The sequence below is a fragment of the Prosopis cineraria genome, unplaced genomic scaffold (assembly GCF_029017545.1).
Source record: "Prosopis cineraria cultivar Desert tree isolate PC_DT_omini unplaced genomic scaffold, ASM2901754v1 PC9, whole genome shotgun sequence".
In the NCBI taxonomy this organism is placed as follows: domain Eukaryota; kingdom Viridiplantae; phylum Streptophyta; class Magnoliopsida; order Fabales; family Fabaceae; genus Prosopis; species Prosopis cineraria.
Genome location: NW_026555340.1, coordinates 28337910 through 28352335, shown reverse-complemented (window position 1 = coordinate 28352335; position 14426 = coordinate 28337910). Strand labels below are relative to the sequence as shown.

Below are 14426 nucleotides of genomic sequence, written 5' to 3'. Positions count from 1 at the left end.
TATCTAAATGTCATATTTTTATTAACCATAAATGATACAGTACACTCAATTTACCTAATAATTTGTTAGATTCCATATATTCATTCAAACATGCTAAATATATTTCTAAAATCAAATTATATCTTGATTTCAATTCCAATTTTAGTTTTGATTATGATTATTCTATCAAAAATTATTTAATCATATCCAATTCTAATGTTTACATATACGTGTTTCTTATACCTTTTACCCCCGGGTTCAACTTCTCAGCATATTTTCTCTTTCATTAATACAATATTCATGTATTAAACTATTCAATTATATGTATGTCATGCTATTATTATCAAAATCAATCTTTTTTTACTAAGAAGGGTCAGTTTCTGTCCGGCTTAATTAAGTATTCACATCATAATGAATTGAGATATTTCCGTGCTAGTAAAAACTCTAAAAAATGATATTTTTCAAAGATATATATATATATATATATATTTTACTCCTACTTTAAATTACGTGCTACAGCTGCATTTGAGAAATTATGACAACAGACGTCAAATACTCTCCTCTTTTTGTCCAGACGCTGCATTTCAAAGATATTTTTCTCGTTTTGAGAAATCTTCCAATGCCCACTAGCATGCCCGTATCACGGGATCGCGTCAGATAAATAGCCAATGATGACATGACATAGAGCAAAATTTATAAATAAAATACCTTTTTCATCCCCTGGCACCACTCAGATCAGCTTTAAAACTCGTATGCTCCAAGCTCCATGTCCCCAATCTATCTATGGATATTTTGATATAAAATTTATTTGGAAAAAATAGCACTATTCCCAAATCCTAATCAGTCGCACAATTCAGGTTATATTAAGTATTAACCGCTGTTTTTCTATGTAATTAATGGTGGTATGAAAGTAATGAAGAACTGAAGATACATATCTAACCACGTCACATCAAACTTTACCGGAGGTCCGAACCCTTGTTCCTGTGCAACGAATCAAACAAAACGAGTGATTACTTTCTCACAGTCCTCCCGTAATGCTTTCTATCTCGCAGGAGCCCCGATCTGGATGATCGTACTATTCATACCTGACAGAGTAAGCACGCCTGCAGTTATCAACTTCCGTCTGCGACCATAGCTTTTAAAATATTCGGACCTTCTTTTGGTGCGGGTGAGGCGACTTCTCCTTAAAATTTTGTTCGATGAATTAATCGCCTTTTTTTTCTTTCGTGTCCCTCTCTTCCTGTTCGAGTTTACATGGTTGCTTCCCTGGGAATTGTTTATGAAAGATTGACACCGATGATCAGGATCAAAGCCTCATTTTTATAATTTTTCATGGTCTTGTTGAATGAATGTTTTCCATGTTTCTGAAAGTTTAGGGTTTTTAGCTCGCTATAATATGAAGCTATAACATGGGGTTTTTGGGCGATTCATGTTGCAATCTCCGCGTAAAGTTGCAACCGGGTAAAAAAGAGGAATTTTTTAGGGATTGAATTTCCGAAATATTGCTTACAACAAACACCTTAGGTTGCTAAATATCATTGTTTTTTCTTCGGCCTGTCTTTACCTTGTGTGTAGTCTATGTAGCAGATGCGTGTCATTTTTCGATTTTCTACGTTTACATCTCGGCTGAATTTTGGTTCTTTGCCATTGCAAATTGTGAAGCTATCAAATCACAATTAAATGATATTGGTGTGCTCCATTTAATTACAGACACAGTAAAGTAACGGTGATGTTCAAGCCTGCTTTTTAATGTATCGAAGTGTTTATTGCCTTTTTGGCTGTTGGTCTTTTTAGGTTGTGACAATGTCGACCCCTGCTAGGAAGAGGCTGATGAGAGATTTTAAGAGGTTGCAGCAAGATCCACCTGCAGGAATCAGTGGCGCCCCTCAGGACAACAATATAATGCTCTGGAATGCTGTCATATTTGGGTGAGTTGTAGTGAAATTGGACCAAAGATCCATCATTGTTTTTACCTGTATTATATCACTTAGTTTTATTTCTCACCTTTCAAGTAATAATCAATAAGTAATTTCATCTTTCTTGTCGACTTTGGATTGCAGTCCCGATGATACTCCATGGGATGGAGGTGAGTTAATCTTTGCGTTTTATCTCGTCTCTGAAAATAGTTGAGGCTCAACAATGGGATTTGTAATTTGGGAACTTTGCGATCTACTTTAATTTATTGATTATTGATTAATGTTTCTTTTGGGTTTGTGGTGCTTAGCCTGCGTTTTACATGGAGTCAGTGTCCTGTTGCTATTAGTGCTGTAGCTCTAATGTTTTCGAAGAGATTTTGAGAATCTTGATGGGTTTCTGCAGTATCATCATGAAATTAAAGAATCTTTTTTTTTTCCCCCTAGAACAAGTATTTAGGTTCGGCAATGCAGCTTGACTAAATTTAGTGGATGTCTTTTTAAATTTTTGTCACGGTTTTAACTTCACTATACTGTGTTGTTTAGTTGATAGTTTGCTTGCATGTGCCTGTTGGAGGTTGTGGACACTTGATTTCATATTTATGATCTGTTGATATCTTTTATAATACTAATTATACTCATACAACTGCAAAACTTGAGTTATTCAGGAACGTTTAAGTTGACGCTCCAATTTACAGAAGATTATCCAAACAAACCACCAACTGTACGATTTGTCTCTCGAATGTTTCATCCAAATAGTAAGTTTTAACTTGAATTTTTTTTAACTATTCATAAATTCCCCTTGAAGTACTGATGCCTTTGTTTTTTTTAAAAAAAAAAATTGACCTTTTCAGTTTATGCGGATGGGAGTATTTGCTTGGATATATTACAAAATCAGTGGAGCCCTATATATGATGTAGCTGCTATACTCACATCTATCCAGGTGTCGTCTAGTAATCTGTACCTGCTTGTATGAAACATCTGTTTTTTTGGTTTATTTTGCGAAAGAAGTGGGAACATGTTTTGGGATACCTTCAAACTTGGGATTAGGTTAGATAACAGGAAGTTGGCCTTTTTGTTTGACGAATCACCGTTGATTAAATATATGAAGTTGATTTTATTTATTTTACATGTGGCCACGCCCCCTCTTACGTTTTTTTTGGTTGCGGGTGGGGGGGGGGGTTTCAGGCAAAGAGCCTAGAAACACTTGTGAAAGTGAACAGGAATTTATCCCTTTCAAAATTGATCATGTCACTCTTGCTAGGCTTTCTAATTCAAGAAGCTCCTCCTTCTGCACCTTTAATTCCCCCTCTCCTTGCTGTTTGAGGTTATGGGAGAAGGACGGAGAGGGCATTGACCCCTAGCTTGTATCAACTTTAGTTACTGTATTGGTCTTGTTTCCACTTAAATGCGGACACCTTTTCATTTGCCAAATTGAGTTTTCTGTTGGACTAGTATGTTTTAAATTGTAATTGTTTGTGCTATGCTGCTATAAGTAGTCAATACTCGCCATTTTATAATTATTTTCTGAAAGATGATCATCATTTTTGGCAGTCACTGCTTTGTGATCCCAACCCAAATTCTCCTGCAAACTCAGAAGCAGCTCGAATGTTCAGTGAGAACAAGCGTGAGTACAACCGAAGAGTGAGGGAAATTGTGGAGCAGAGCTGGACAGCTGACTGACAGACTAAGCCCCAATCCACGTACACTTGTGGGCATTCTTCCTGTCTGAAGCTATTGATGAATTATTAAGTTATGCTGCGACCGTTATGAATCATTGTGCAAACTTATCAACTTATTTGCTTTATTCATCACTGTTGTGCATCTTAGGATCATTTCATCTTTTAATTGATTGCAGTTTTTGCATTGTTCATGTCAGATTATGTAAAATAGATGTTCTGTGTATCAATTTGCATTGAATTGTTGTCAACGTGGCTGAATACAAAGTTTCAGTTTGATGAATTGGTTATGACGACGAAAGGTTAAATTTAGTATTAGCTTCGTTAAGATTCATAGCTTGTCGTTTCGCTAATGTGGTTATGTTTTAGGCATCCACTAATTTTTTTTCGGACAGCCGTATTAGCAGACTTGTTATTTACTTATTTTTGGTGATGTATAGTATGGCAGATTTATTTTCCCCAGTACTCACTGATATCTTGTTTTTGGCCAAACAATACTCCCTGATACAAAAACAGTTCCCTAACGTTTTCGTTGCTTATTTTATTCGTAACCTGTGTATATTATACTTTTTTTAATTTTTTTAATTTATCTTTGCGTTAAGGCGAATGTGCGTTGTCTGACGGGGTAATCATGGCACGAAACAGTTCAGATGAATCGTTTCACAACGTGGACCACAAAATCTTTCCTTTGTAAGTCATTGATAAATCTTCAGATAAGTTTGCATGTGTGAAAATTGTTCATCACGGGAACCCCCGAAAAAAAAAAAAAGGGTGTGTTTTGAGGTTTAAGGCTTAGCCAGAAGTCTTGCTTGGTAGTGTGATTTATATTTGTTTTCATTATCGTTTCTCTCTCTGTCTTGGCCAGGGTTACAAGTCAACAACTTGAGTACGTCCGCTAAAATAAACAGAGTTAACTAATTAGATCTTAAAATTTGCTATAATCCAGATCAGTGAGGGATTTGCTGGTTTCTTGACTCAGGTTGTATACATATATCAAGAGATTAAAGGATAAATTCAACGAAAGATGAGGATTTATTAAAAGGGGTGGTGGGAGACTGGACTTTAAAATATGCTGTGATTTTGTTTAACTGTGTAAAAAGTAAAAACAAATTAAACAACCCTTGAAATTCAGTACAGTTTAAATTTGATCTGCATGTGTATTGTAGACAACAAACACAGGCGAAGTCCAACGACCAAACATGATTGAAAAACTGTCTTCAGACGCCAGACCATGAGAAACAATCTTCACCAGGACTATACAACTAAAGCAAGCTCCACACGAGAACAAACTAGTTTCGAAACTGACACAATTGAAAGGTGCAAGCACGAGCTTATTAAACCCTCTCTTCAGTGAGAGAAGCATCCTATAAAAGAGAAGAAAAAAGATTAGCTTCGCATATATCTTTCTACAGCAATATCCAAAAAATCTGAAGTACTATGTGCCAAGCTTCTCAGCCTCACCATATTTTCTTTGTTTCCCATATTTGTCACTTCAGGAAGTGCATGGCTGACAGAGGCTGAGTTGAAAAAAAACAAAAACCATAGAAGCATGAGACTAGCTGAGCTAAAAATGGTTCATAAACTGTCTTAGAAGAGATTGCAAACTTACTCTGCTCAACTTCGCTTTTCTTTCCCTGCTTCATGTCCTCGCCTTTTTCTTTACTAGCTTCTTTCTTGCTCGGCTTCTCAGATTTTTTCAATGATCTGCGGCTACAGTTTTCTAAAGCGGGCATTGAATTTGAAGAATTCTTGCTGGCATCTACTCTCACCCTGGATCCGGCATTATTCTTCTGTACGGTCACCTTCTTGGTTGACTCTCTTGCAGGGGGAGAAACTTGAGTAGAATCAATGTTTAAACACTTGGGTTTGAGTTTCCCAGTACCCATGGTAGAAGAGGAGCTGTGTACATCATCATCAGAGGATCGAGTCCCCTCTTCTGGCACCTGCGAAATAGTTTCAGGTACCTGCGACTGCTCAGTATTATCTTCTGTGATATTATAGCTTTGGAACAGCTCTTTCACAGGGTCTCCAAGATCAGTAAGATTGTGTCGGCGCACATATGACTTCAGCTCATCTTGCATTTTCTTGAGAGGCTGTGATGGATGTATAAAATTACTTCAGGCAAAGATGGGTCAACTGATAGACGAACGTATCAGGACAGAATACGGAAATCAGTTGTAAGTGGAATTACTCATTTAAATGAAAGATGAGGCTTGAAATGTTCAGAAGGCGCGTGAATTGGATCAAAATAATAATAATAATAATGTATATGCTTCTATGTTTGTGTCTAATCATATTTAGACGCATGTCGTTACCTCGCATCCTGCCTCCGACGCTAGTTTGAAAAAGCCAAGTGAAATTGAGTGCTTGGCAGAAGATTCTGATACTTTGATGTGGGATAACCAATATGAAGATTTAGACAACATATTGAACTTCGTTCGACTCGAAGGTCTGGATATGTAAGAAATGGGTGTTTCGATTCTGCCTTGACCATTAGCAGACCTCCTGGTTCTGGTCTCTGAGATTGGTGTAATGTTGCCAGACAGCTTTGGTCCTGGAGTGGCAGCAGCTTTGGCAGGAATAGAGAACCTCCTTAGTGGTTTAGCAGCAGCAGACTTATCCTTGCCAGAGAGATCAAGAACTCCCACGCTTTTACTTACACTTGAAGCAGCAGGTCTCACCCTAGAAAAAAGAATGAGATGCATCAAAGGATGATAATCAAGGGGGGTGACTCTCTAGAAGGGTGTAACTTCACAACATAACATATCTTAGTATTCTTCAATTACGCCAACTTCCCATCTACAGCGACTCATATTCGTGCAATGAAGATTTCGTAATTAATAATGGGATTAAACCGACTTGGTCTTCCGTAAATTCCAAAGATCAGAGTACAATTAGACCATCATCGTCTTATATTAATGGCTAGATTTTTTTTTTTTTTTATCTCCATCCAAAACCGAAATGTAATTGCATAGTTCTTCTGTCCCGGCTGTTTTTTTTTTTTTTTTCCTGGCAAAGGAAAACACTTGGACCTAGTAATAATTATCTGAAATGAAATTGGAAACAGGGCCCATGGATGGGGTTCCAGTCAATAGTAATCATTTGAATAAAATATCAAGTTACTGTTGATATGGAAATTCGGAATTAGTTATGATTTTTCAGCATCAACTCCAAACATCTAAAAACAACGAACACATCCTTTCAAAACCATAGAAGAAAAGGCCAGAAAAGAAGGAAGATACAGGTGCATGGAAAAACCTCTTTGAAGCAGAAGAATTGGATAAATCGGAAGCATCAGGTTTCTGTTCCTTGACTTTAGACGCCGAACGCAGCGCGTACTTTTGAAGCCTGGGTCTTCCGGAGTTCCCTGAATCACGACCCAATTAGAGCCAGAATTAGAATATACCATACATGGAAACGCTAAAAAGTTAAAAAGACTTTGGCCAGAACTATACCAGTAACATCAGCGGCTTGCTGTTGCGCAACGGGTTCCTCCATTAACCTCACTCGCAGTGTAACACAGAGATTTGAGAATGAAGACTGAAGAGGCTCAATTCCGAAGATTTCCTTGTGTACTGAATTCAAAATTGTGATCTGCAGGTTTATAAAGTTGTTTTCTTTCGACCAAGGACCCTCATGAGCGGGAAAACAAGGTTGACGTGGACACTCTTTCTGCAATGCTGACAAATTTCCACAGCAAGACTTTTCCAACACGGTCAGTTTCATGTGAGATCGCTGATGTGGACACTCTGATTTACGTATTCGATTTTGAAGCGCGCCCCTACTACATGGGGGTCGAGAATCAAGGGCTGTGATTCGTGAACAGAATTTGGAGCCATAAGTAACGTGTGGCCGTTAAATTGGAAAGGAAGACAAAAAATAACTGATAGTGACAGACAAGCATCCAAAAAGAAGGAATAAACGGTCCAATAGGCTGATAATGCTTAGTTGGAAGTTGGTACAAGAGTGGGACCAATGTAGGCTCCCTAATTTTCGAATTTCAAATTTCAGCAAGTTGGAGCCCTGCTCGACGGTTGCAAACTTGCAAAAACATGAGTATGGACTGTGGGCTTCAATGGACCACACTCAGGCCCACATGGTCCATGAACCCAGTCCAAACCGAGATATTGGGTAAAGTTTTATCCTTTCATACGTTAAAGAAGTTCTTAATTCAATTTTTTTAATATGATATTAATTAATAATGCATTATAAATTCATATTCAGTAAATCTAAAAAATTACTCGCTCCGGTTCCATTTTAGAAGGTCCATTTGATTTCATTTATAAGTTATGGTGCATCTTTTTAGATAATATTTGAGAGGTAATTATCCTTCATGAGAGAGAAAAGGTAACAGGACATTACTTTTTAAATGTGTTATATAGGGACATGTTTAAAATTTTATTTACTTTTATTTTTTATACTTTTATTATATTAATATTAATGAGATCAATAGAAATGAGTTATAAAAGTTCAAAAATTTTGAAAGGATTCGCCGCCAATCTACCGTCGAAATATTAATGAGGGTGATTACAGTACCCACCCGGCCCTCGTGACAGTTACAGATGGACATGGGTTGGGCGGTTTACACTTTACACCCTCCACGTCTCGGTTTATCTCCAGTGAGGCTTCCCATTCCACCACTTTCGTAATGATTAATGTGCTCTCGATCTTCACATATAGAGACTCTGCCGCACTCATCAACGGGTCAGATCTAACACGAAGCAACATCGCGCGTGAGATGTATATCAACACGCGAGGGCGTAAAAGTAATTTCGATTTGCTTCGGAATAAAGAAGCTGGAACACTTGGTTCCGAAGCAACAATTGCACTGGGATTCCCGACACGATCCTTTTTTAGTCGCAACTACTTTTTGAAGTGTAACCCGGTGTAGCATAAGCTCTCGTTCTGATCGTTCGATCAACAATTCAATCTTTGATTTCCATCAAGTCAATACATCGGACGGATCAAAGGAGAAGGGTCGCCTTGTTTTTCAATGAGAATTAACTACACGGAAGTCCATTTCCAACAAATTATCCAGGCTTTTCTGGTTCGGGCGTTGGTTTTCACTCCTCCATGCTCACAGTTCACAGAGGAGCAACAAACGAGCAACGCAAGCACAAAATTGATGGAGCTTTAGATCGCTTTCTTCCCTTCTGCAGCTTTGCTTTTCTTTTTTTACTTGGTTTTCAAGCTCTCTCTGTTTCATGGTATGCCACTTCCACTGTCATTTTCTCTGTTGTCTATTTCAGTGTAGATAGATTTCTCTGCTTATTCTTTGGGGGGGGGGGGTAACGGCTTCAAAGTGCTCATTTTCTAATCTCGTGGTTTGATTCTGGTTTCCAGTGATGGTAGATTTGAGGTGAAGAGGTTCCGCATTTGCCAGGTAAATGTCAGATCTAGCTCCAAACGAGCACGTGTGCTCTAATTTCGGACATTGAGTGACTTAATAGGGCTAACCGTCTCCCAGTTCTTATATGTGGCAGATCCTGTGGCTTTTAGCAAATTGCTACTTTGGCTTGAGGACATGCTTTAATTTACTTTGTTTTTCGTCCCACCTGTCCATTGGAAGTCCTGAGCTATGCTGTAGCTGCTTATATTATCCTGATGTGAACGTTAGACGTTGTACAGTACTTTCGGAGTTATTACTTCTTTCACTGGAACAATGACCTATGAATCTCTGATGTTAATTAAGTACGCAATGGTGCTTGTGTCATCTTGAATAATTCCGAGCTAATTGTTAAGGTTCCCAATAAACAAAAAATCATAGTACGATTTTCAGGAGATTAAACTTGATTTACCGACTTTGTTTTCGTACGATATCGTTGTCGGTGATAGCATATTTTCTTCCCAAAATATCTTACAGGTAATTGTTGAAGGGCATGACATGCCAATAACTGATGCATACGGATTGAAAGGATATGCCCGTTTGGTTTTTAGTGTTTCATCGGAGAAAAGCTGCAACGATTAGTATATTATGTCCTCTATAAGTTCCTTTATAATTGATTGGTTATTATTTCCCTTGACGCAGCTTCAACTTTTAACGCCTTTAGTAGTATATTGACTTGCCTTTTTAACCGCTGAGAATTTAGCTAATGGGCGTTTGTAGCCCTTGTTGATAGTTAGTAAAACTACGTTATTTTCCCTTTTTTGTCGCATATTCATTTAGCAACGCTAATTATACCATAAGAAATACTCTCCTAGCAGCTAAAAGGTGTTCCTTCTGCCCCAAGGGAATTTTTGTTTTTTGGGTCAATACCAATGGGAAAAAGTTACTGGACCATTATTTTCAGAAAAATTTGATTTCACGATATGTTATCAGGGCATATACATTGTTAATTAGAGACGACCATATTCATAAATGAATGTTTTTATTGTTTGTCGTCTTGTTTGTTTAGCAAGCACTTTGCACGACTTCAGAATCAAGTTTATTTAATTGCCTAATTTACTATCTACAGTTGGGAAAAATTAGTTAACCAGATCTTTTCGGAATTTGAATTCACTGTTTTCTGTCGCAGTTCCAGATCTCACAATGGGCAAGTCACCAGGAAAATGGATCAAAACTGTCCTATTTGGAAAAAAGTCATCCAAATCAAATATTCCCAAAGGAAGAGAGGTAACGCTGAATGTTGAGTTCAGCAATCTTGTTTCTAATGAGTTAATATGACTAGATGGCTGTACTATTTTGAAATATGTTGTCAGATTTAAAGGTGAAGTATTATTACTATGAGATTGAAGGCATAAAAGGAGAGGAGTACCTTTTGTTCTGTTCTCACTTTGTATGTCCTGAAACATCTCCTTCCTGAAAAATCTCGTTATTACTTTGGTGCTGTTGCCGTTAGATGAGATTCTGCATGTTACTCAGTGCTGGCCTAGTTAAGCATAGGTGCAGTATTCACAAACCATCAAGTAAAGTCATACGAACTGTAGCTAGGTCTGAAAGCTGTTAGCTGCTGTTATGATTTTGAAACTTTAAAGCATAACTGTTATATTTATTTTCTGTAGTGAGATTCCTGGCTTACTTTTAAAGTAATTTCATGCAGAAACTTGTTAACCAGAAGGAAGCATTGGTTGCTTCCAAGGCATCAGAAACTGGGGTGGCTTTAGAACCACCCCCCTTTACTGTTGCCAGAAATGAGGAAGAGTTGGAATTGGAGAATGAAGAAGCAGAAAATCTTTCTCCTGTGAATCAGGAAACGGATTTTGTGTCCCATGTTCATCAAGATGCACCACCTGATCTAGAGAAAATCAGGCAGGACGAAGCTGCAACAAAGGCACAGGCTGCTTTTAGGGGTTATTTGGTAAGGGTCTGACTGTTTTACTTGGTAATTTATTGATTCAAACCAAGTGTCTTTCTGCTGAAAGGGAAAAAAGACAGAAATAACTCAAATATATTTCTGTAATTCATCATGTCTTTTAGTGGACCAGAAAAAAAAAGTTTGAGTTGATCTAATGCTTTTGGATTGCATTCTTGATGTTCAACGTGGTATTTAACAACTATTTTACTTTATAGACTTAAATAGCATGGAGTATTCTTGCAGATATTCCTCCACTGCGCCCTCAATCCTCCTGGTTTTTTGGCGATCTGATATTATACTCTGATGTGATAAGATGTTGAAAATGGAGTTGTTAAATTTGGCAACTGCCTTCATCTTATTTTCAATTGATTTTCTGGCAGAGATCCACCCTGCCTTGCTTCCCTGATATGATGCCTTCTTGGGGGAAAACCATACATCATGAACTTATTTTGATCTTTCATAATTGTTGCTGAAAATTCATAAATAATTATCTTATTCAGTTGCCAATATGAATATATTGAACTTATTCTTGTGTAGTTTGCATTATATGAGTTGTTGTAACATTTGATTGCCTCAAGTAATGGAAGCTTCTGTTGTGAAGGCTCGCAGGGCATTCAAGGCCTTAAAAGGGATAATAAGATTGCAAGCACTTATTCGTGGGCACTTGGTTCGTAGACAAGCTGTTGCTACATTATGGTCTATGTATGGGATAGTTAAATTTCAGGCACTTGTTCGTGGAGGGAAGGTTAGACAGTCCCATACTGGCTATGAAATCCATGAGAAGTATAATATTTTGAAGCTTCAGGTATTGTTTTGAAAGAACTGAGTTCTCAGTTCATTTTCTAAGATGTATATTTTGCCTAAAAATTTAGGTATTGTGTACTAGTGTCAAATTCCTTGTACCATCATTACGTGTTAATGTCAATGTTAATGATATTTCCATCTGAATGCACTGGGTTTCAGGGTGGAAAGCATGCCAATCCAGTTGATATAGCCAGAGAGTTTGCGAAGTTATCAACAAATACTTACACCCGCAAGGTAATTTGGGCTGTATCTTGCAATTTATGAGATTATCATGTGCGGCTACTCATTTTAAATTCTGAATATATTTCATCCGAGAATGAACAGTAATACAATGATCAGCACTCTGAGCATGACATGAGGAGCGCTACTTCTTCCTGAATTGATCAGACTGCAACAAAGTTTAAAAATGGTTAATTTTTATTTTACTAAATAGATAGATGCTTTTTGCTAGTTGATATTGAAGACACAGCATGCATGTTTTTGCATGAGTTATCTTGTATATGACACCAATATGGGGTTTATGTGCAATATTGACATTTCCCACACTTCAGTTTACCATGGTTTAGTTTGGAAGCATTTGAGATTTCACCTATTCTGCTGGATCAATGATCTGAAGAACATTTCTATTTATTTCAAATTTGTTTTTTGATCTATCATGTGAAAATATCCATGTGAAATCTTTCTTTTTCTTGTTTCAGCTTCTTGCATCATCTGCTACGATAATGGCCTTGCGCCTGCAATATGTTCCTGGTGATCCAAATTCAGTGTTAAGTTGGTTGGAGCGCTGGTCCGCATCTCACTTTTGGATACCGATTCCCCAACCCAAGAAAATTCCAAACTCTAGGTCTCAGAGAAAGCAAGGTAATACTTCAACTGGAGAAGTCCAAATGAGCAAGTCAAGACGCACTAACCGGAAGCTTCCAACTGTAAATTCTGACTCAGTCCCAGTACAAGCAAATCCTGAATTTGAGAAACCGAAAAGAAACCTGAGGAAAATATCAAACCCAGCTGCAGATCCAGTGCAGGAAAATCCACAAAGTGAGCTTGAAAAGGTTAAGCGGAGCCTGAGAAAGGTACATAACCCTGTTGTTGAGAATACTAGTCTGCCGGAAGTTGAATCTGAGACCCCTAAACAGCATTCGGAGAAGGCAAACATTACCCCAGGTCATATTGTTTCAGAGCAAGAGGTTGTTAGCTCTAATGAAATATCTAGTGAAGAAGTAACATTGGCCGAGCCTATGCCCAACGTTCCTCATGTGGAAATTGTGGAAATTACTCCTAGACCTTTGGTTAGCAAGGAGGTGTCTGAAATGTCAGGCAGCTATCAAGTGGAATTGGATCCAAAGCCCTTGGTAGAGAATACAAGTAAAGATAAAAATACTCCTGGTGACGGAGCTTTAAATGAGTCAAGAGATCTACCAAAGAGTGGATGTAAAGATGAAAATTCTCCCCTAACAAATGGAGATCTGAATCATAAGGAAGATCCAACAGGCAATGAAAACCAGAAACCCTCCCGGCGAGCCTCAGTTCAAGGGAAACAGGAATGTGCAGAGAATGGTATACAGAGTAGTCCAACATTGCCAAGCTACATGGCTGCAACTGAATCAGCCAAGGCCAAGTTGAGGGCTCAAGGATCGCCAAGGCTTGGACAAGACGGTGGCGAGAGAAACAACTCTGCTCGGCGACATTCTTTGCCATCCTCAACTAACAGCAAAATTAGTTCACATTCACCAAGAACACAGAGACCAGTTCAACCAGGCAGCAAAGGGGGGCATAAATCTGTTGCATCTAGAGATGGAAACGGTAGGATATATTTCTTTCCATGTAGTGGTTTAAATTCTGACACCTTGGCCAACAAAACAACCGCCACATATGATAATTTCATTAAGAACCAGCATTACCTCTACTTCTAAAAATATAAATATAAAACTTCCTATGTTTTATAGCTGTTTCAGGAAGAGGGTTGTGTTAGGTCCTCGAGGCCTTGACAGTCAACTTAAATGTCAGTCTTGGTTCACCTTTATATTTTTTATCAGCACAGATGCGTTCTTAATTCCTGATCAGGCCAAACATGCATGAGAAGGTTTATAACCTCTGTGGGTATTAATTTCATCCCAAAAGCAGTTCCACCCCTTTCCTTTTTGTTTTTTTTTTTTTTTGTTTTTTACTGAGACAACTTGGCAGAAGTAAATTGATTTCCAACAAGGAGTCAGTTATATGCCGATGCTGGTGTATGACATTTTCTGTTGATTTGATAATTTTAAACAAGCCTGTTCATCTTGCAGGAAGAGTAATTCAAGCCGAGTGGAGGAGGTGATTTGAGAACTGAGTTTCAGGAGTTTAACATCAGGGGGCTGAAACTCATGCAGAGTTGAACTTACGTGTAATAACTTTGTTGAACTACTTAGGACTATCGTAAGAAGGGTGTGTTTGACCGGTTTCTTTTCTCTTTTGCTGCATTTTGGGCGTTGAGGGTGATTTGTACATTATAGGTTTTATGTTTTGCATGCTGCAACTATACCTAAACTTGAATTCTTGCTCTTTGCATGATTTCTGGGCTGTCCATATTGTAATTTTCTTCCAAGCTTGTATGGTGATTAACTTTCTACCTTTGTTTATGCTACTAAAGACCAATTGTTTGTGCATGAAAATAAGTTTGCTGATGGTATTGTGATACGGATGTGCTCTTTTCTTTTCCATTGGGCTGCTAGTAACATGGATATTTTTAAGATTTCTTCAAAATTACGTGTTTTGAC

General features: G+C 37.9%; 3 protein-coding genes across 3 annotated transcripts; 2 read left to right on the top strand and 1 right to left on the bottom strand.

The window, feature by feature from the left end:
- The first annotated feature begins 909 nt into the window (after positions 1-909).
- LOC129320306 (ubiquitin-conjugating enzyme E2 2) lies at positions 910-3854 on the top strand. Its single transcript, XM_054965693.1, has 6 exons — positions 910-1147; positions 1774-1907; positions 2040-2065; positions 2561-2650; positions 2747-2835; positions 3447-3854. The coding sequence occupies exons 2-6, from the start codon at positions 1783-1785 to the stop codon at positions 3573-3575; spliced, it is 459 nt and encodes a 152-aa protein (XP_054821668.1). The 5' UTR covers positions 910-1147; positions 1774-1782; the 3' UTR covers positions 3576-3854.
- A 726-nt stretch (positions 3855-4580) lies between these two features.
- Positions 4581-7417, bottom strand: LOC129320304 (uncharacterized). Its single transcript, XM_054965692.1, has 6 exons — positions 7027-7417; positions 6830-6938; positions 5887-6253; positions 5181-5664; positions 5033-5088; positions 4581-4935 (listed from the first exon to the last, which is right to left on the bottom strand). The coding sequence occupies exons 1-6, from the start codon at positions 7295-7297 to the stop codon at positions 4906-4908; spliced, it is 1317 nt and encodes a 438-aa protein (XP_054821667.1). The 5' UTR covers positions 7298-7417; the 3' UTR covers positions 4581-4905.
- A 1171-nt stretch (positions 7418-8588) lies between these two features.
- Positions 8589-14346, top strand: LOC129320303 (protein IQ-DOMAIN 31-like). The gene is made up of 8 exons (XM_054965691.1): positions 8589-8778; positions 8915-8954; positions 10087-10184; positions 10612-10869; positions 11468-11671; positions 11830-11904; positions 12369-13473; positions 13956-14346. Exons 3-8 carry the CDS (start codon positions 10101-10103, stop codon positions 13985-13987), a joined length of 1758 nt encoding a protein of 585 aa, XP_054821666.1. The 5' UTR covers positions 8589-8778; positions 8915-8954; positions 10087-10100; the 3' UTR covers positions 13988-14346.
- The last annotated feature ends 80 nt before the right edge of the window (positions 14347-14426 follow it).